The sequence below is a fragment of the Cupressus sempervirens genome, chromosome 11 (genome assembly GCF_028749045.1).
Source record: "Cupressus sempervirens isolate cs-2001-9-10 chromosome 11, ASM2874904v1, whole genome shotgun sequence".
Classification (NCBI taxonomy): domain Eukaryota; kingdom Viridiplantae; phylum Streptophyta; class Pinopsida; order Cupressales; family Cupressaceae; genus Cupressus; species Cupressus sempervirens.
The window spans coordinates 843,708,175-843,732,192 of NC_143128.1; the positions used below are offsets into that span (position 1 = coordinate 843,708,175).

The following is a 24,018-nucleotide window of genomic DNA, read 5'->3' on the forward strand; positions in this document are numbered from 1 at the left end:
GCTAATCTTTATAGGAAAATTATCACAGTTCAACAAAAATTAGTTTGCTGATTGGTGCCGAGAAGAAATTGAAAGGATAGCACAATGTACAGGGAGTACTTAAGGTTACTCTTCAGTGTCTGAAGAAGGTTCAAGTTCTGTATATCATCAGTATCATACCTACTGACTTTAGTCATGCCTGTGTTAAGCAATACAGGGATGAAGGGCATCAGTCATCACTAATAAGTTTAGAAATTCCATGTAAAAATGGATGTCATCGATATGGGACTACAGAAGGAAAAATAATAAATATATGTGATGAAACAATGCAGCTCTAAAAAACAATTTTTTCCTTGTAGTGGAAAACACCTGAGAGATCAATTTAAGTTGATTACCTGAGAAATATTAAAAAAATCTTTAACAGAAAATTCAAATTCTAGTTTATGTGAATCATTCATTGTCTAGACATGAAAAGTGTTTGGTATGTATCACCTTTCTACACCATGTGGCATTAAGACTTATCCACCAGTCTCTCCATTCTCACGTTAAATCATTATTAATTCCTACATGCTTAGTCTGAGTGTAGAGAATTCTCGATATCAATTACAAAGCGGTATTTCACATCTTTCTTAATCATGCGTTCTAAAGCCTCATTCACATATTGGATTGGAATGACTTCAATCTGTGGATATATCCCTTCTCTGGCACAAAAATCAATCATTTCTTGAGTGTCTTTGGTGCCTCCAGTTAAACTACCAACAATTGATTTCATTCCTGCATGACCATGGAGAAGCCAAATATCAGTGATGTACATGTATGCCAGTTCGGGATTGCCCAAGCATGATTTCTAGTTTTTCTGCCGAGACTATAATAGCCTAGTCAAGCATTATCTGCAATTATTCAATATTACATTTTACATATCCCATCTCACATTTTCGATATTTGATGCAAAGCACATAGGGAGTAATGTTCATTGCAAAACAAGCATCTAACATATAGGCAAACACATCTATGTATAAAGATTTATTAATATGACCAACATTGCAGCACCTAATTTCCTCAGTGTCACAAGTTTAATTCCAGAAATGGTATTGAAAATATGGCAAAGACAGAGTTACCCAGCAACTTGCTCCTAGGGTTTCTGGCACATTAGCACACATTACAACGATTCCACAATTAAAAAAGAATAGAAAGAAATGACACTTTCAAAACCAATATCGTATCATTCATCGTAAGGGTGCTCATTCTATGTGAAAGAAAGAAAATTAGATCTCTGTACAAATTGCAACATATTGCTTCTGGATGGTGAAAATATCACGTCTCTCCTTGAACAAACAAATAGTACAGAATTTTTAAATAGTAAATAAAATTACTGTTTAGAGAACTTAATGTGTCTTTAGTAATAGTAGTTGAAATTTATTTATATCAACTTACCCAATATAAGATTGGCAGGCTGAACTTTGATTTCGGAAGGGAAACCAACAATGGCAAACACTCCTTCCGTTTTCAAAAGTGGCATGTAAAGATCAATAGGGTGGTCTCCTGAAGCGGTGTCAATGATGAAATCTAGAGACTTGGATGAAGCCTGTGACAAACACATCAAACAAAAATAAACACTCTTAATCGAATTCTGAGTCATTTGCTATAGAAACTTCCTCTACAATCTGAAATGTATTTGGAAATTTGGAGACTTGACCTCCATCTGCTCTTTGTCAGATGACACAATAAATTTATCTGCTCCAAGAATCTTCAATGCTTCATCCTTCTTCGATACAGATGTACTCAAAATTGTAACATTTAACCCAAAAGCCTTTCCAAATTTAACTGCCATATGGCCTAGCCCACCAAGCCCAATCACTCCAAGAGACTTGCCTGCTTGGTTCATGTGATGGCGAATCATGGGGCTATAAACAGTAATACCAGCACACAACAGAGGAGCTGCTGAAGCCAGAGGTAGGTTTTCTGGTATGTTAAAGCAGTACCTGTAAATTTCAAACAGCAATATCATAGGCCTTTGAAACAGAAACACCAAGCATCAGAAGGTAAAAGGATAAGTAAGATCATTCATTATATGCCCGTGGTGCAAAGCATTATCACAAAATTACTTAAGAATGCCACGAAGATGACAAAGCATAAAGATGACACTATAGCATTGCAAAATGGCATTTGTTCAAGGAAGAATGCACACGCAAGGAAAGATGTGAAATTCATGCATTCAGACAGAAGTGCACAGTAGATCTATATTCATGTCTCACATTTAAAATCAATTAAATGAACAGTGAATAAAAATAATGGAGCTTTAGAAAATAAAATGTATAGGTCACACCTGAGAAATCTGAAACGTTATATATAAATTTAGACAGATGCAGAGCTCAATGATAATATTAATGTTTTTGAGTTTGTTATATGGACCAGCAACCCTGGCAAGCATGAAATGTTTCACATACTTTTAATTTAGCCTAAGTTCCTCAGCAGCAGTGAGCTACAAGAACATCGCAAATTGTATGGTCCCTTAAATAATAGTAAAGTTCTTCGTAGAGTCCTATCTCAGCAGTACCCAAGGTGCTTCCTCCTGTTTTGGCACAAATCCGTCACTGGTTTACACAAATGAATGAAACACAGGTGAAATGCTAATATAACCTGGCAATTCCCAAAATAGGAAAAAAAATTGTTTTCCAGAAAATTCCAGTTCACTTGCTTCCTGTGAGTGGAGGGAGTCTTGCCCAAAATTAGAAATAAGAAAAATGAAAGAAACAAGACTAGGAATTAAAGATTTTAGAATTCAATCAGACATAATATGAATATTACATATCTGGATACTGCTAACAAAGAAAATAACAGTTAAAAAGACCCTGGGTCAAGAAGATATATTAACTGGGTTCCTACTAGGTGAATGATAATTATCAATATATAGCTGGATAATCGTGACATTTACTACTATCTTTTATCAAATAAAATAGGACTTACTCTCCTTGTTTGTGAAAGCAATCATGTTTTGATTGTAATGCCCTAAGTAAAAAGATTTATTTTTCGACCATGCACTCGTATCAGTTTTCCTCACATTTTAATGTTCAGATTATTATATCTAAAATGTTAAAAACATTACAATCTTTTTATTCATAAATGCATAAATAACATGTCGTTTGTTTCCTACACATTTTCAAAGCAATGTTAATAGAATCTCTACATAATTTGGATACTGCTTTTTCTCCACTTCAGCAGCATTGCTACAATCCTTAGATTATAAAAGGTAAAGTCTTGATATTTATTATTAAGTAGTTTTGACATACTATTCTTATAGTACAGTCAAAGACCTATTATAAATTTTAGTTTGTAAGATCTTGACAGGAAATGGCTGTATTGTTTACCTTTCAACCTTACAAATTAAAAAATTTAGCCTTGGTGCAAATTTGTCCTTGCATGTTTAACAAAATGTTAAATGGCACTAACTTATCAATAAATAAATACTTTCGTGAGATAATTTATGGGGATGCCTCTGGAATGCCTCCATCAAAGATTTGAATAAATGAATAACTAACCAAGACGTGAGGACTGCTGTGAAACCTTCCACCACCATAAGGAAATATCTCCGGGATGCCTCCCTCAAAGATGTGATGTTTCTCATACATCTACTCCTATCGGTCACTTTGGAGGTGCTTCTAGATGCCCCTGAGACTTAGGGGAAACTACCAAGCATCTTTCATGCTGTCTCCAAGACTATTAGCTGTCCCCTGCATCAAACAACTCCACAAAGCAATTTGGAAAAAAAGACACTTTTCTCTTGATATTCACACCCCCAATCCTAACCTTAAAATTTGATGTGTCCCACCCACACATTAGTCCAAAAAAAGCCTAAAATACACCACATGCCAAATCACTATCAAAGCTTGGAAGCATTGAGCAAGGCTACATAAGGAAGGGTAGAAGTAAGTGGAAGAAGAAGTGCAGAAACAATGGTGATAATAAAAATTGCATGCACCATGAATGCCCATGTGGTGTAAAAGGCCTTAATTTGGCTTGATGGCCAGAGCTGTGATCCTCAACCCAGCCTATACCACAAGGAACATGCCGAGGGTGCTATCCTTACACTATTTGGGGAACTGCCCCAAGACCCTCATGAGGGATGTTGTCCTCAACCCTACTAGAGACTTCAAACTCAAATCAATTTCTCAAAGGTGTTTAAATACTTTAAACATTAGATGTGCATGAAGTTTAAAATGATTCATGTAAAAATTGTGGTCTTCAGATATTACTAAAAACAGTTCCAGTTTATTACCAAAAGTATTCTAAATTTCATTCAAATTGCCTCCAGAAATATCAAATCTATTATTGGACATGTAGTTCTTGCTTTAATTCACGATGACAAAAAAATACCCCACATTTTCCAAAAATTACATGCGATGGATCCAACCTATGGTCTTAACTCTCCATTACTACATGTGTTTTGTGTCCAGGAATTATAGTGGACAAGCCACTAACTTGAAGCAATATTTTGTGGACAACATAGCTCCTATAGAATAACAAATGAGCAAATTTCTGATTCTGTTGCACTTTCTTTTACTAAGTTGATATTTCCCTTGCAAGTTATTTATGCAAATATTACTTAAAGCCTTATGCAGATACTGATTAAACAATGACTTTGGTACCACTAGAATACTTCTTACAAATACTTATGCAAATATTACTTTCCTTTTTAATCGGCAAATTGCGGGATAGGGACCACTTCCATATTCTAACAAATAAAAATAAGATCCACCAATAGGAAGCACCAAGAGACTGAACTGGGTGAAGAAACCTAGAAAGAGCTCAAAAACTATAGATCGCTCAGTAATAGAAACCAAAATGATGTGAATCAACTCCAATGTGGAAACTGAAAAAACAGTCACCAATCAGAACTTCCTCAGCTAGCCTTTCATCCTACTCCTAGTGAGGAGGGCACCCACGGCCCATTGGGTTACGTTGCCAACTGCATCATGGCCCTCAATACATATACATAGCTGCTCTGCTTCAGATTTGTGACCCTACCTTTTTTTGATACTGAAAAAACAGTCACCAAACAGAACCTACTCAGACAGCCTTTCATCCTAACCCCTTCCTCCTACTCCTAGTGAGAGCATCCATGGTCTATTGAGTAGCATTGCCAACCACATCATATCCCTCAATACATAGCTTCTCTGCTTCAGATTTGTGACCCTTCCTTTTTTTGATAAGGTTGTTTGGTTTTGAGATGGCACTAGCCGTTTGAAAGAAGACACACAAATAGGGAGCATCAAGAGACTGAACCGGATGAAGAAACCTAGAAAAAGCTCAAAAACTATAGCTTACTCCAAACATAATAACAGAAATTATGCAAATCAATGCCAATGTGGAAACTGAAAAAAACAGTCACCAATCAGAACCCCCTCAGCTAGCCTTTCATCCTATCCCATTCCTTCTGCTCCTACTGAGGAGGGCATCCATGGTGCATTGAATAGCATTGTCAACTGCATCATGGCCCTCAATACATAGCTTCTCTGCATCAGATTTGTGACCCTTCCTTTTTTGATAAGGTTGTTTGGTTTAGAGATAGCACTAGCTGTTTGAGAGATGATGCATTGTTTCTTAGGGGCAATAGTCAGCAAATTCATTGTCCAAATCTTCCATAAAGGTATAAGATCCCTCAAAATCAAGCCCATCACCAATAGCTTCATCAAACTGATTACAATCAAAAGGAACTTCAGGCATGGTGGGAGGGGGCTCATCAGTGACATGAATGTGGTGACAGGGAGATGGCTCCACAGCAGAGGCAACGCTATCAAAAACCATACTAGCAAGGTTGGAAACCCCATAAGTACACCAAATAAAGTCAGGATTGGGATCAGCTCTCTTCTTGACCCACTTTTTGAAACTGAACCTTCTTGGAGAATTGGACTTGGAGGAAGAGCACCCAGCCACTTTATGGCCAAGCATGTTGTAGGGAAAACATCCAAAAGAAAGGCATCTATAATTTAAAAATTGGGACCAATTCCCATGAGAGGAACCGATCAGAATAGAATGATGGACTGGCTGAGCAATGTTGAAGATGGCACAAAAACTAGTGTATCAGCAAACTGGAGTCATTGAATCTGAACCCAAGTTGACAAAGGAACCAATCTGTTTGATCATGTCTTTGATGAGCCTGGGATCCTGCATGAGCAAGGATTGGTTATATAATTTAATAAAAATGGGAGCAAAAGATATAACAGTAGTAGCAGGATCAAAGAAATGTTGCCAAGAGGTGATAAAAAATCCCGACTTCCCAAAGAAACAAGGGCCATTCTGCTTCACAAAAAATGCAATCTTCAATAGAGACAAAACAAAGCAGGAAAAAAACCAAAATCCATGATGTCAATGTCTAGAGCAGACATGTTGCAACAGTTAACCTTCATCCACTCGATGAACTGGTTAACCAAAGGCCGCTGACACATGCAACAATGAGAAGAGACTGATGTTTACCGTACAGTGTAGATAGTTATTGCATTAAAAGACTAGAAAATGACACAAAACAAGATAGTACTTTATTCATATAAGCAAAGTATACAATCACAGGTACAATGATGATCCATAGTTCAATCGGACGATATACATATATACCCCGAAGGGGTGACTCAACCGTCAGGCAACCTTTCGGATACTAACTAATCCTGTCGGCTTGTATGTAGACTTTGTTGATAACATCGTCCCTCCCAAAAGAAAAGTCATCTCTAGATGAAAAAATAGAGACAACTAAGTACATCAAAACAAGACTAAGAAGAAGGGTGCATCCTTGGTGGTGCAGGTGTACTAGCCTTCAACTGTGCTCGTAACTTGTGCACCTATTGGATCCGAGTGTTCAGTTCTACCTTAGCTTGTATCTGAATCTCTAAAGCTCTCTTCATCATCTCTACTATATTCTTGAGCTCCACCTCTTTTGCATCCGTAGTTGATTGTTGGCTTGCTTTGCTTCCTCCAACCGAGATAAGAATGTTGCTTTTTAATTACCTTTTCTAATTAACTACCTCCAACTCAGCAATGAATGTTGCCCATTCTGACTCCCAAGTTGACTATTGCATAGCCAAACTGGCTTCTGCTGCCACTAATCTAGTAGCTGTCTCCTCCCGAGCCCTCTCTGCTACTACCTAATCTACTTGACTCTTCCGTAGAGCATAGTATGCATCTCAATACACCTATACTATCTCACACATCAGGTTCTCCACTCAGCTCTCTACTATAGGCTCTCTAGCTGTCCACTCCTACCTCATCGCCGGAGTCTCTGAGTTAGGCCACCCTCATGCCTCGAAGCATATTGTAAAGGCAGTTGGGAAACCGACTCGCATGAAGGATAGAACCTGCTCCAACTTGTACACCACTGTCTCTAGTGTGTGTGCTTGCACAAAAATCACCACTTGGCAACCTCAAGTCACCATGTCAATCAAGTATGCCTCTATATCCTCCCCCAAGGTTGTGGATGGGCCTGATGTGGGCTGCTCCTGTGTGCCCATCACTATCTCAACTACCTCTAACATCCTCTCAATAGTGCTATCCGTCGGAGGTGGAGATGGTAGCTCAACTATACCAGTGGGCTGACTCTCGTCCTGTGGAGCTATAGGATCGACCTCTTGGGATACTTCTCTCATAGGCAAGAGAATACTAGATGCTAACATTACTGGTCTAATGCTAAACCTCCAACTTAGATACACACTCAAGTTGCAAAATAGGATGACTAACCACAGCATATGAGACGAAGTCTCTCCTACCTAAAAGGGAAGGCTGCCCCTTCTAACTATTCCTTGGATCAACTCAAGGTAAGCAAGAAGTTAAGAGATTTTAAAAGGGGTATTACCAATATTCTTTCCTCTCAACTTGTTAGAAAGAAACCACTTACCCGCAGAGCGAGTAATGGGCAAGATGAAATCTCTAACTACACTTCTATCTAAAGCTGAAAACAATGATACCGATAAAACAACACTAATTCAAAGGCTAGCTGAAAGTGTACTAGTTTGGCTCTAAGTCCAGTTTTAATCTATTTTATAAGAATAACCTTTACTATTAAGGCTCAAAGACGTCCAAATGTAAAGACTTCTACCTATTTTTGTGAATTAAGAAGGTAATACAAGCTACAATCAAAGCTCCTAGTCTATGTACTACCACAGTCGCTTCCAGTCAAAGCTTTGAATCTGACTGTTTCTTAACTCTTTATGCTCAATTATTTAAACCAAACAACAATAGCATGAATCAAAGAAGACAAATACAAATTCTAGTCAAGGCTTCCAATTTGCACTAATCACAATTGCACTCAATCAAAGTTCAGCTCCAATTGTTAGAATTAGGGATTCCATGAGAGTCCACTTCCTGCACTTGCACTATGAGATTCCATTTACTACTCATCTAGCCATTTATATGTGGATTGAGTGACCTCTCGCACTGGCAATACTAAAAGCAATTCATACAAGGGAAAAAAAATCACGTACTGGCACTATAAAATTTTATCAATCCTATCTTAGCTATTTATATAAAGGCGACTCCCAACTCTACACTGGCAAGAAGCCATTTATATAGAGACAAGCAATGTCCTTATACTAGCACACATCCATTCATATAGAGATGATTGTGAACTCTGAAAATTTGATCACTTACTTAGAGTTGTAAAGAATTGTCAACTAATTCTTTCAGAAACATGATATCACTTATTAAATATTATTTTAAATTGACATTTATTTTCAGATTTAACAATATATATAATCTAATCAGTAATGTGAAGTAAAAACTATAAAATAAATCTCTTTACCAAATAATAATAACAATAAGAATATATTTTCTTATAAGAAAATCTATTATTAAAATGATGGCATATACCTCTTATTATCCCCTCCTATAATTTCGGGATCTTAAGAATCTTTTGCTTTCCCTATGAAATTCCATGTAAGCTCCTCTCCTTACATTTGAGGATGAATTTGTATTAAGTAATAAATGGCTCTAAATGTTGTGAATGCTACGGGACTTCTCTCCCTTAAAATTTCCCGCTATGTTAGTTCCACCTTTGTTATTTTTATTTGCTCTCTGCATATGACCTACATATGATCTTATTTATTGATTCCTGGTTCATATCTATATTGTTCGGATTCATCCTTTGATTCTCCCTTGCGGTTGATACTTATAGTACAAGTGCCTAACCAATCAGTCACTTTGTTTGACCATTTAATGTGTACGTGATTGGTGATTGAATGGGCCCATGACCATTTATCAATTTTTATATCATCCTCACATTGAATTTTGTAATTATTCATTTGATGTTAAATTGTAAGATATACATCATCGATTGATTATAAAAATATTAGTTGCTAAATTCTATTATTAGAGAGGATATTACAAATAACCTTTACTATTAGGGCTCAAAGACATCCAAATGTAAAGAATTCTAACTATTTTTGTGAATTCAGAAGGTAATACAAGCTACAATCAGCTCCTAGTCTATGTACTACTACAATTGCTTCCAGTCAAAGCTTTGAATCCGACTATTTATTAACTCTTTATGCTCAATTATTTAAACCAAATAACAGTGGCATGAATCAAAGAAGACGAACACAAATTAATTTTCATCCAAAATAGTACTACACAAAGTTATGCTTGCACAATTTCTTTAGAGCTTTCTTGCATACAAATAAATGATGATTTTTACAGTGGGGAGGCACTCCTTTATATAGGCAAAGGAATTGAGAGAAAAATGGAGAAAAAAGTGGGAGCAACTCAACCAACTTTGACCTAGTCAAACTAGAGGAGAGAAATTATTGGATTACATGTCATAAGAATATGCAATCAAATTACATGCAATTACATAATTTCATGTAATTCATTCTCTCCAATCTACAAACATGAAAACTAATAAGGAAGAAAACTAAAGAAAGTTGAAACAATCCTAGCCATTGTTCTAAAGAGCCTTGTACTTGGCAATGCAATCACGTACTGTAGGAAGATCTAAGACTTCCATTGTCTTTGATATAGCTTCAATTCTGACTACAGCGGTAGATGCTGATTTCACAACCTTTTAATTTGGTAAAAGAGAATCCTATATGCAATGTCACCATTTTTCCCAGCATTAAAGTTTTAGGGATTAGCCTGTTATTGTAATCCTCATAGGCTAATTATTGTGGATAGAGGGTCTTTTGTGGCAGTGGCTTGGCTTGGGAGGGTCTTATCTTCTCCACATCTCAGTAAGCTACAGGTTGGTCTTTGTTTCTCTTAGATTGGACTTTGTTTGGCTTTAGTTTTGTGTACTTACTATTTGTGGTAAGTTGGTGTTGATTGAGATGGACCCTTTCTATTTTTAGAAGGGCATTTGGTCACATGGAGAAATCATAAGTATGACTCCTATTTTAGACGACATATTTAAATGATGAGTATTTTGGGAGTTATTATATTTTTAGTGGCCAAATTATTATTAATTATTAAATGGCTTATTATAAAGTTATAATTTCTCTTAAGTTGAGAGTTGAGTTATCATTGGAAAGTGTCATTTATTAATTAGTTAAGCCAAGTGAAATGAGAGAATCTAAAGGAAGCTTCTAACTAATGTTGTGTGGTGAAGCTTCTTGAGTGAACATACATTTTGGCAACAAAAGGGAATCTGAAGGTTATAAATACAAGCTCATTTCATTGGGAAAAGCGCGCTTGAATATCTATTTGCTTTTGTTGCCTTTGTGGCTTTTCTGAGTTCTGATTTTTTGTGCCCTTGCTGCAGTATAAGGGTTTGTAGCTGATTGTTCATTCCGCTGCTGAGGTATAGTGGTTTGATCTGAGGGTCAGTATTTAATCTACAGCTGTTGTATTGTGGATTGCATATCTAGGAATGATTGCAAGTGCTTTCCCTACCGTGCTTACTATGACTAGGGATTAATCTGAGGTTTCTTTCCACTGCTAAAGTTTTGTGGGGCTGGTTTTGCATTTTGAGAATCATTTTGGAGTCTTTCATTTCTGTTTCACTATGCTTGGAAGACTGGTTGAGGCCTGCTGTTTGGTCTGACTTCTCTCTGAAATTTGGTGGATACTTTCACTCTGCATACAGCTATCTGAAGCGTCTGCTGTTGGTGTTTATAGCGTCTTTCTTGGGAACAAATTACACCAGCGATTAGGGTCTGCAACTTCCCTTAAATACTCTGCTATTTGGTGGAAATAATCTATGCTAGTCGGCTTTGAATTACCTATGATCTGGGTGTCTACATTGCTGCTAATTGCTTCACACAAATGGGACATGAGTCCAGTCCATGGTACAGATTTGGCTGTGTGGAGTTTGACGTGAGCCATTGAAGCTGCTATAGGTTCTTGCATTTAATTGTGCTTATTAAAATAAATTAGAATATTCAGAAGATGTATTACAATTGAGATTGAGATTTGCAAGAGTGATAGTGATGAATAAATTAAGTTGCAACATTAGGATTTATTGAGAATTTAGTTGCTTGAATTGCTACTATTCCTCTACTGATTTCAGTATTTCAAACTGTTGGAAAAAATTGACATAAATGTTTCAAAAGAAAAAGCAATAAACTCAAAATACACGGAATGTTATAATCTCAGTGATATTAGAGGTTGTTTGCCAAATGTTTAATAAAATGTCAAACATGTGTAACTAAGGAATTGTTGTTTAAGTTATAACCAAATCAGGGTTATTACACTATACACGCTTTGCTACTAATTTGTATGCAGCAAATCTGTTCATCGTGTGTGATCCAAATTCTTCAAAATTAAGATCAGCATTTACTCTTGACTGTATATTTTGAAGTCATCTCCTCCTCTGTGACTAGGTTGTCATGTTCAGTAAGGACATTGCATCTCATTTGGTCCAAATTACACATGATCTCCATTTCAATTGATTGACAGTCTTCTAAGGCTGCCAATAGTTTTATCAAAAGTTTTCCTAGTGTCTATTTTTTGTGGCCCATAAGTCCTTGACATCTATAGAACATTTATGAAGATGGAACGACTTCACATGCAATCATGTCGTCTAGATCAGCATTAGCCATTTGATTTGAATCACCTAGGATTTCTTTCAAAGTATCAGCTCCTTGATTCAAAGAAGCAATTAGGTCATGTAACATCTCTTCAACGCCTCGGGTACATTCAAGAACTTTAACCGCATCTTTGATGGCTTGAACTCCTTTAGAGACAACCTCTCCAAACCAAGTCTTTGTTGCTTCAATTATCTATTTTTCTCAAGGTGTCTGAGATGTGGCGACTACATGTTGTGAAGATTGTTAGTTAATGACCTCATTGAGACGAGCAAATTTTTGCTTAAGCTGATTCTTGTTCTCCCACAGTGCATGGTTGCTTTTTGACACATTGGCAACTGCATCTTGAGTATCCTGCAGACAACTCAGCTGCGATTGTTTACCAAGTTCAATTTTAGTGAACTTGTAATTTGAATGGTTAAGTTCTTCAACTGGTTTGTCTACCAAAGGTTCAGCGATTTCTGCATACTTAGTCTTTTCAGAATCCACCACAATCCTTGAAACAATCATCTCTTTCAAAGATTTAGACTTATTTTTCTTGATAGGAAGATTGTCTGGAATTACCACAACCTTTCTTCTTTTCATAGTGATTTTACCTAACCATGTAGGCAAACTAAAACTCTCATCTGTAAAAATAGGAATAGCGGCTACAATAGACATTGATCTTGATTGTATTTTCGGCGTGACCGTGCATGCGTTAGTTTGCACGGCTGAATTCATAGGTGCTTGATGAGAAGATTTTGTCATGAACAAATCGAAACCAGTCATTTAAGTATTAAGTTGGGAATCTTGACCTTTCGTGAGAGTTGGAAAATATGACAATGTTAAGTTATAGCTTCAAGGGTATTTAGATTCTAACTAGACCAGCAGCTCTACTGATCGGAAAAGCACTACAGGATGTTGTTTTACTCTTGGGTTTGCTATGGTATCTTGATTTAGAAGGAAGCAATCTGCAGTTGCTCAGAGTTCTACTGAAGTTGAATACATAGTGGCATCTATGGGAGCTCAAGAAGTTGTGGTTATAGATGTTATTAGTTGGACTATTTGGGAAACCTCTGAATCCCACAATTATACATTGTGATAATCAAAGCTGCATTAAAATCTCTCTAAATCTAGTCTTCCATAAGATGTCCAAGCACATTCAAATTCCCTATCACTACATTAGAGATATGGGGGATAGAAATGTGATCAAGTTGGTATATATCAGCACTGAAGAGTAGACTATCGACATATTTATCAAACCTCTTGCAAAACTAAAAGTGAAATATTTCAAAGGCAAACTTGGTATGACTAAGATGTAAACGTAACTTCTAAGATTAAGTCTTAGTGTTGTTTAATATGTGTGTGTGTGTGTGTATTGTTGTTAAGAGTTACTATTGTGCACATGTGTATTATTTTATGAAAGGTGACGATCTTTCATTTGGATGTAAAGTCTCTATTGTAAGGTGACGACCTTAACAATAGTTTGACTTGTTATCATAAGACTTCATTAAGTTGTCCTAGAATGAGCTGGAAATCATGATGACACTTGTGTTGTTTATTTCTTAAGGTCTTGATCCATTGTCATGATAGACTACATTAACTTGTTATCCTGGATTGTGCTATAAATCATGACAATAAGTAAAGCGTGATAGACTACTTTAGCCCCAGATTGAGCCGAATATCATGATTCTTGTTATCTGAGATCAAGAGTGACTATCTGATCGACTATGTTTTGTCCCGAGATGTGCCGAAAATCCAAAAGTCTATATTCTTAAAAGGATATAATTGTGAATAAGCATTTTTTGATGCTAACTCGAATATGAGTGATTGAGATTGTGAAATTGATTATATTCTCCCTTGCTAAGAGGGAGTGTTAAGAGTTATAGTATCGGTCCAATTGATGCTCTCAATAAATCACAGTATGACTAATAAATCATATTATATATATACATATACATACATACATATTGTTGGGTGGATATTTTGCAACTAACAGTTTTGTGAAAATCCAATTGCAAAATAGGATGACCAACCACAGCGTATGACACAAAGTCTCTCCTACCTTATAGGGTAGGCTCCCCCTTCTCACCGTTCCTTAGATCAACTCAAGGTAACCAAGAAGTTGAGAGATTCGTAAGGGGTGTTACCAATATTCTTTCCTCTTAACTTTCAGGAAAAAATACACTTACCCACGGAGCGAGTAATGGGCAAGATGAAATCTCTAATTACAATTCTATCTAGTAGTTGGAAACGGTGATATTGATAAACCAACACCAACTCAAAGGGTGATTGAAAGCGTACCGGTTTGGCTGTAAGTCCTGTTTGTCTAATTTATAAGAAAAACCTCTACCACCCAGGAACAAAGACTTCTAGAAGTAGGGAAATTCTAACTATTTTTCGTGAATTTGAGATGGTAACACAAGCTACAATTAAAGCTTCTAGTCTATGTATTACCAAAACTGCTCCCAGTCAAAGCTTTGGCTCAAATTGCTTCTTAACTCACTAAGCTCTATTATTGAGCACACTAATAACCTGAATCAAAGACAATAGGCACAAGTTACAATCAAAGCTTCTAATTTGCTCTATCACAATTGCTTCCAATCAAAGCTTTGAATCCAATTGCTTCTTTTATTCACTTTTCTTCCAAATTGGTACTACACAATCAAAGCTATGCTTGCACAAGTTTGGAAAAGCTTTCTTGCATACAACAAAAGATGATTTTTACAATGTCCAGGCACTCCCTTATATAGGCAAAGGAGTTGAGAAAAAGGGTAGGAAAAAGTGGGAGCAACTCAACCAATTTTGACCCAATCAAACTAGGTGAGAAATTATTGGATTGCATGTCATAAGGATATGCAGTCGAATTACATGTAACTACATAATTTCATGCAATTTATTCTCTCCAACTATAAACATAAAAGCACTCAAAGAAAAAGTTGAGGTTGTTGATTCTGAATGAATCAATCACATGGATTGTTGACAAAGACCTTGTACTTGATGATGCAATTCCAGATGATCACAGGATTGGGAGTTCATGTATTTTGTACCACTACATTCAACTTGATAATCATGGTGTTGTGTCTTTTGATAGCCTCTGACTCTCTATGATGAATTGCCCATTGTCATTTGAAAACTTGATGTGACCAAGCTTTTTCTCATTCGAGTTGTCATGAATTCTCTTTTGTAGATTGGCACATTCTGGAATCTCTTACAGTTTGAAAACCTTCTTGATGGTGTTGTTTACCGTATGGATTAATTAAGCAACGCACACTGAAAATCGATACGAACACCGAACAACAAATAGCAGAACTTCTATTATTATTCGCATATGCCAATAGTACATTATGCTTTTCTCATATGATATGATAATGATAAGATGCCTACAATGCTTCCCGAAGGGGTTATAAATACTTTCCGACGAACCTTCCCGAAGGTATCCGTCGGCCAGATATATCATGTCCGCTACAAACTATTCACCGTCGGCTACATAACAAGAACTTTCCCAAAGGAACCCGTCAGCCGATACACAATTTCTACCGACGACATGTCATTCCCCCCAAAAAAGAAAAGTCGTCTCCCGACGACTATTAAAAAATCTCTGAGACAAATCAACAACCAAAATATAATGACTGACCCAACACTGTCACCTTAGCCAATCTGACATCTGACCCTGATAGCCACCTGTGCCGGTTTCTGCCTTCCAATGCCGAGTACACTGAACTAAGTGTCGCTGCACTGCCTCCAACTGGATGATCAGCTCCTCCCGAGCTCTCTACACATCCACCAAGACAGCCTCACAGCCAACACCTGCTCCCACTACCTCCGGTACACAGAAGGTCCATGCCTGCAGCAACTTCAATTCTTCTCAACTGGTCAGACTCCCACGACTGATATCCACAACGACTGGGGGTCCAGGGGGCAACGCCCCCGGCGGGGTCGAGGGGCAGCGCCCCTCGCCGCCAACACCAATTTAGCACTGTGAAACCCACACAAAACTGCACGGAACACACCATTTCTGTCATTTTCTGCCGATTCTACACTCTTTCTGGCAATCGCTGATTCTTCCTTTTCCCTATGGTATCATCTGATACTATTCTCGATTTGTCGACGTTTTTTTTTTTTTTTTTTTTTTATACAAAACCTCCTGTCACCCTTCTGTGATGAAATCCGTACGCAAAAACCCCACTCTTCAAAATTTGCAATCTTGCAATCCAAATCCCTACACATGATATGCTTGGAAAATCCGTACAATCACCTCGCATTCCTAGCTGCAATTTCCGTACGCTGCTTTTCTTTAAAAATCCGTACAAAAAAAGCTCTAAAATCCGTATGCTTAATATATGTGCTTTAAAATCCGTACGAAACACAAGCTTATAACAAGCCGTACGGTATCTTCCTCTAAAAAATCCGTACAGCAGCCTCTTGAGAGCTTGTACAATTAATTTATTTGAAAAGCCGTACACCATTCTTCAAACATTGAGAACCGTACAACAATTTTTTTTCCTGTGAAATCCGTACGGTGCTTGTGGAAACCGTACAATGCCCCTCACTATGAAATCCGTACCATTGCAATAAAATCCGTACGGTGGCTTTAAAAACCGTACTACAACATGAAATCCGTACATTCTTAAAAAATCCTACTGCAATTTGGATTGTCTCGCCAATGGAAAACCGTACGGCAACATAAAATCCGTACCTTGCTATGGAAAACCATACGGAAACACAAAATGCGTACCTTGCTGATGGAAATCCGTACGGTAACATGAAATCCGTACGTTGCTGATGGAAACTATACGGTGCTTCTTCAAAATCCGTACTTTAGTTCTGGAAAACCGTACGGTGCTCTTCAAAATCTGTACTTTAGTTTCAAAATCCGTACTTCACTTCTGAAAAACCGTACGACACTTCAAAATCCGTACGGTGCTTTACTTCACTTCTCTCCCTCTTTTTTTTTTTTTTTAAATTTTAAATCTCACTCCTGGAACAATTATGTACAATATTTACATATATACAGTACTTACAGTCTTCTCTCAGTTATTCGTCCACGGGGGTGCGTTACTTCTTTCATTGCAGACATTCAACTTCGACCTCTTCACTACATCGAATACTTCCTTTCGGTCTAGCATCCACTGTTTTATTGCTCTGTTATTGCTTACTTCCCTCATCTGGTACGGCCCGACCCATTTAATTTTGAACTTGCCTGGTTTAATCTCATTCCGATCGTCGTACAACACCCACTGTCCGAGTGGAAACCTGCTACGCTTGTTCTGTGTCATCTCCATATCGCCCAGTTTGTTCCCGAAGCCCCGTACCATGGACTCTGTCAACTGCCCCTTCTGTCCGTCAATAACATTTTCACTCCGTACTGCTGCAACTTTTATTAGACCCTTTCGCTTTGTTTCCTGTGCAGACCGTATCGTGTGCCTTCCTTGCTGCCAGTACCTTTCTGTTATATTTGTGGTTTGACATAATACTTTCTTCCTGCGCAATCGTACAGTAGAATCTTTCCTTCTTTTCGGTTCGTACTGTATGTTCTGTCCTTCAGCTTCAGTCATATCCGCATTTTCTTCTTCGGCTTCTCTATGTTGCTTCGAACATTCATTTCTTCTTTCGGCTTCTCCATGTTCCTTCAGACATTCATTTCTTCCTTCGGCTTCTCCATGTTCCTTCAGACATTCATTTCCTCCGTCGGCTTCTCCGTGTTCCTTCGGACATTCAGTTCCTCCGTCGGCTACATAACAAGAACTTTCCCGAAGGAACCCGTCGGCCGATACACAATTTCTACCGACGACAGGTGTCCAGATGTAAACTCAGAACAACTTTCCATCAGCACCTTCAACACTTTTTCTTTTGAAGCAAAGTGCTTGGCACATTCCCACACGAACTCAGCTTCTCAAACAACCATTGGAAAAATGGAGATCAAATGAATTACTGCTTCCTGAGAATCAAAGCATATCTTCTTGATGAGATGTCTTTGTTCTTTGAAGAAGTTCTGACATATCCTAAAGAGTGTGTGGCAACATGAAGATGAAAACATCTTTCAGTGAGATTGGATCCATGAAAACTTTGGGATTTGAGTTACAATGACGAATTCATGAGGAATGAGTGTCCGAAGTATGGATTAGATACTTATAGAACACATATGATGGCTGGAAATGAACCGGAAAGCATATGTATTTGGGCAAGAAGGGTCAAAATCAGACTCTCAAGGGTGGATTGCATGTGGGCAAAGATGGGCTTTTGTGGATATGGCCAAGAATGCAAGTTGGGATACATATGGATGTGTGCAAATGGCGACTTTGGTGTTTAAAAGTGTGACACTTTACAAAGACTAAGTTCTTTGGAGGTAATTAAATGTAAAGTGATTTACATGTGTTGATGTTTGATAGCTTTAGTAGGATAAACCTATTATATATAAGATATAATTTATATATATTTGTGTTCTTTATACTTGAGATATAAGGTTATTGTTATATGAGAAAAAATTATATATATGTATGATTAAAGTTGTTATTATATTAAATTTTAATAGAAATAGGACATGTCTAGTCATCGCCTATTCTTTATATATAAAACTAAATGGATGTTGCATTTAGAACACACATACTAGACATTATGGCAGTGCTTAGTACATTTGCAGCATATCCATGAACTCCAACATGGTATCAAAGCCAGGTTCCCTTGAAGAAGCTTTACCGCTTAAAGGAAGATCTTACTGAATAAATTAAGCACAGAGAAGGAAACAGGAAAGAGGTTTATGAGAAACGATTTCAAGACTTCAGAGATTTATCCCTCATCATTTTTTGAGAGTTGGCAGAGGCTAAGACTGAAAGAAAACTTTGTGAAGATAATGGCTTAGGAAACTTGGGTTCTACCTTGACTGTTTCATGAGAGTTCAACAAACAGAATAAATTCTTATTTTCCGCAGAGGATAACATGACAGGAATGGAAAATTAAGCACTCAACCTCTGGAAGAAAAAAGAAAAAAGAGGACTATGTTCTACAGTTTAAGGTAAGAACTACACTATTATATTCCGTCTACTCCAAAATTGCAAGGCGAACTAAAAGATGAATTATTCCCTAACATAGCTTACATAACATGAATGAAGAAAGTAACATGAAAGATAGATGAAGGAATATGTGGCCATATAGCAAATGAGAGGAAGAGGATATTTATCAACAATTTAAATCAATATGGTCATCGTTTTGAGCCACTTCTATATCACCAACACACTAAAGACCACAACTAGATATAAGGGTGAAAACAAAAGGGAATTTGGGGTGTAGAAATACCTTAACGATTATTAGGCTTATGCGACAACTTTGCGACACATAAAATCAAACATGGTATATACCTTAGCGACTATCAGAGATCCCTCAACTGCATCAGGCTTTGAGCAAATCAAGGGTTATTAGGAAGAAATATTTAATGTAGAAATCGCATTTGGAAAAGTTAAAAGTGTAACGTGGCAGGTAAGACAGTATTATAAATACCATACCCAAGACATATCGAGCAAAAATCAGACAACTACATTCCAGATTATAGGGAAGCAACCATGTGGAGTTTAATTGATGGCTTACAAAATTAGATAAAGCAGAGAACCACAAGGTAAGGAGGACCACCCCGAAAAGGCATGTTTAGATTTGTATGCTACAATGACTCCTCATTTCCCGTCCCACTATACAATAACAATAACAATAATACATAAGGTAACATTAATGTAAGTACTTATCTAACTCATTATGAATATATTTTTAATTAGTGAGTATTGGTATATTGAGAATGCATCACAACATATATTTATTAATGAGGAAACAATAAATAGGAAACATAGATTAAAATATTGAATATATGTATATTTTATTTATCTATGTTAAAAATTGAAATAATCTTATATCATTATGCAAACTATTTATTATTCTAGAGTATGATTGTAGTCTCTCTCTTATTTTTATTTTTTATAAAGACCTATGTGCCTTGATCTTTTCCTCCGAGAATCTTATTGCAGGAAGAGGAAGATTGGGATTGAGAAGGAGCCTTGCATTTCATTAGAGGCAACCTTGAAAGAGAGGGAGGAAATAGATGATATGATTCAATCAACCTTCAATGATCTCCATCACATTGATTCAAAGGGAGTAAACCATGTTGTGATGGATTCTCCAGTGATCAATAAATTGTAACAGTCAAGAGGACTATGATTCATGAATATACCTCGTGACTGTGGCTTTAATGGGCATACCCCCTATGTACATCATGAGGAACTGACGACTTCCAAATGATGTCACTTGTATTTGCAGAAGTTACTGTAAGGTGACAATCTTACAATAACTTGTATCATGAGATCAAACAAATTGAGTATATTACTATATGGTGAATGTCTTGCATCTCAACATTCTAGAAGGCCATATTTGGGGAATATCATTGATATTCTAGGAGGCCAATACTCTTGATATCAGATGTGATATCAAACCTTATTTTGAGAACTTGGTGAATATCATTGATATTCTGGGAGGTCAATATCTTGATATCAGATGTGATATCAAACCTTATTTTTAGTACTTGGTGAATATCATTGATATTCGAGGAGGCCAATACTCTTGATATTGAATGTGATATCAAATGGTGGAAATCTTCTAAGATATCAAATGAGATATCCTTAAAATTATTAATTGTAATATTACATTAAAGGAATATTTATTCTTATATGGTTGTCCTTCTAAGCTAAGAGGGAGTGTTGATGTTTGATAGCTTCAGTTAGATAAACCTATTATATATAAGATATAATTTATATATATGTGTTTTTTTATTTGAGAAATAAGATTATTTTTATATGAGAAATATGTGTGTGTGTGTGTGTGTGTGATTAAAGCTTTTATTATATTAATTATCTAATTAATGAATAGACATGTCATATGCAGGGACATGTCTATTCATGGCCTATTCTCTATATATAAATCTAATTGGATGTTGCATTTAATACACATACTAGACATTATGGCAGTGCTTATTACATTTGCAACAGATCCATGAACTTCACAACATGTAATTATTACTTAATGTAAACATGTAATTGGGTTTGAAAGATGGAATTACATGTAAGTGGGTATGGAGGTACTTGCATGTAAATGCCGATGAAGGATGGAATTACATGTAAATGCTCTTGGAATGTAATTGCATATATTGGGAAATGGATGCAATATGCTTTGATATGTGTTGGTGAAATATGGAAAGATGTGATGCATCTGCATGGAAAGGTGGAAAGTGAAAAGGTGTAAAATGCTCTTGCATTCTTGGGAAAGAATCCTCAAATTTCTTCCAAACAGCAAAACTATGCACAAAACAAAAACATACCTTTGGTTTTCGACTCAAACATGACAAAATATCAAGTTGTTCTCAATTTTGAATTTGGAATTTGGGAAAATTCCAAGCATTTAAAAATGAAAGTTTTCAGCTTATTTAAAGAAAATTTGCGAAATACATGGCACATACTTGGACAAATGTACAAGGATGAATGAAAATATGCAATGAAATAGCAAGGGATTGAAAACTTCAACTTATTTGATGATCAAGGAGCCAAAAGTGGAAGATTATTAGGTTTGAAGAATGGTCCTCCAAATTCGAATCTTCAACCAACTATATTGACTTCCTCAACACTTGCAAATGATGGGTATTAGTGAGCAATCAATGAGGCATTTTGGATATGAATGCCAAAAATGTGCTCACTAACTTCCAAGTATGCAAACATTATTTGCAAAAACCAAGTTCTTGGATTTTTTGTCAAAAACGTGGTCTCAACATGCCATAACATGAATCGGTTTTGGCATTGGAATTTAAAAACATGATCACCAAATGCAATGGCATGGATTCAAAGGTCAAAACGACTCCTCTCTAGTACAAAATGTGATCTCCAAGCCATTAAATCTGGGCATTTTTTGCTAAAACATTGACTCAAAATGCCATGAAATAAATCATATTTGGCATTGGAATGCAACGCCTATGGCATGAGAAGGAAAAAGGATGAAAAATGCCCCCTAATGCATGGAGTTCATGCCATGGATAGGTCAAATCTGAAGAATCATAGCAATAATGTGTTCTCCAAGGCCAAGAACATGGACGTTTTGCCCTCTTTTGCAAAATCTTGGTCTCGAGAAGCAATAACAAGTGATGGAAAGCCCAAACGCATTCTAAGAAGGCCTTTAAATGTTTTAAAATGCAAACGATTTGGCCTTCTATGCAAATCACACTCTTGGAGTGCTTTTGCATGTTTTAAAATGCATGCTTTTTGAGTCAAGAGGCAAATCGTACTCTCTAGGACTTGTTACATGTTTTAAAAATTTATCAAAACAATGTAAGCAGTGCAAAATCCACTCTCCAAGGCCCTTTGCATGTTTTAAAAATAATGCATTTTCATGTCTTGAGGCCTTTCGATGTAAATCACACTCTTGGAGGCCAAATACATGTTCTAAAACATAAGCATTTACATATTTTAAGAATTTCAAAATGCCTCTCTAATGCAAAATCGCATTCTCTGAAGGCATTTACATGTAAATTGGTTGGATAACATGTATTTACATAACTTAAGTGATTAATTAAGCACATGTCTAATTGATTTTGGAGAAAATATCACTTAATTGGGTCAAAAATAACATTTGCACTATATAGTTTAATATATTATCTACAAATATCATTCAAAAAGTAATATTAAATAAGATGTTTTGAATTAAAACATAAAGTAACTCAAAAGTAAATCAAACTATATAGTTAATAAAGTCACTTAAGTGGAAAATTTAAAAACCAACTCAACATGAAAATATAACATAAAGTGCTCTATCGTCACTTAAGTGATGAATTCAAGTGATAAAGTAACTTAAAAACATAACATAAAGTGAATTTATGTTATATTTTTCAAAAAGTGAATGTCAACATTAAAATATAACTTGATATTTTAAATATGCAATTGTATCTAGAGAGTCCACCTTTTGGGCACTTAAATGGCCATATCTTTTGACTGCCAAGTCCGATTAAGACCTAAGATATACTGAATCGGAGGGAAAACCGAAAGAAAGGGATTGAACAAAACCAAAACACCAAAAGCAAACAAACACACACTCAAAAACGAGAAAAAGGGCGTTGAAGACTTCAAAAATCAAACATAGGCTAAATTAAAAATAAAGAAGACTTGACGAAAGCCTTCATTAAAGGATTCATTATACAAATTGGGGTTGATTGATTGATCAATGTTGGCCAATTAAATAATGAATTGTCTTAGAGAAAAACGAAACTAAGTTGAAAAAGTTTCGTACTGTTACCTGCATTTTGTCACCGGACAACACATACATATATAATGACATATTCAAAATTTGTGCTTGTTAATGCATTTAGCTTCGGTCTGACATTACTGTGAGAAGCACATACGCATGTATATACACACAACAGCATGATGCAAATGCTATTATGCATATATGCATACGTACGTGTTGTTGTACTTTACACAGTTTGCAATTAATGAGACATATATGTTCCAAGATCATTAAGGCATGATCGAGATTATTTTTGGTTCCTTTGATGTTTAGATCATGATCAATCTATCCTTTATATTGGGCCGCAGATGTAATGATTGGTTATACAATTAAATCACTATGTTAAGACAATAAATAATGATGTGCATTAGTTAACCACAAACGGGTGTGTGAATGAATGTCCATGTCTCCCGTGGGAGACATGTCCATTCATCCCCACACCTCTTCTGTTGATGTTTACCGTACGGGTAAAGAAAATGAATGCATACAGACAATGAACACGAACAGCAGAATTATATTCGCAATAGTAGATGAATGATGATTTACAATGATCCCAGACGGGATATAAATACTACCGCCGAACCTTCCCGAAGGAGTCCGTCGGCCATAATTATTTTATCCGTTACAAACTATTTACTGCCGGACCGTCGGCTACAGAATATCGAAACACCGCCGGACCGTCGGCTACAGAAACACCGCCGAACCGTCGGCTACAAAAACACTGCCGGACCGTCGGCTACAAAACACTGCCGGACCG

General features: G+C 36.5%; 1 protein-coding gene across 2 annotated transcripts in view; it reads right to left on the reverse strand.

Moving 5' to 3' along the window:
• Window positions 1-395: 395 nt before the first annotated feature.
• The window catches only part of LOC149532186 (cinnamyl-alcohol dehydrogenase), a 175,386-nt gene continuing 151,763 nt past the window's right edge, over window positions 396-24,018 (reverse strand). For both annotated transcript variants that reach the window (XM_089810219.1, XM_089810220.1), the window contains exons 5-7: window positions 1,676-1,961; window positions 1,414-1,564; window positions 396-753 (exon numbers count right to left, since the gene is read on the reverse strand). In XM_089810219.1, coding sequence (XP_089666345.1) covers window positions 551-753; window positions 1,414-1,564; window positions 1,676-1,961 — 640 coding nt within the window. In that variant the 3' untranslated portion in view covers window positions 396-550. The remainder of the gene's footprint in view (window positions 754-1,413; window positions 1,565-1,675; window positions 1,962-24,018) is intronic.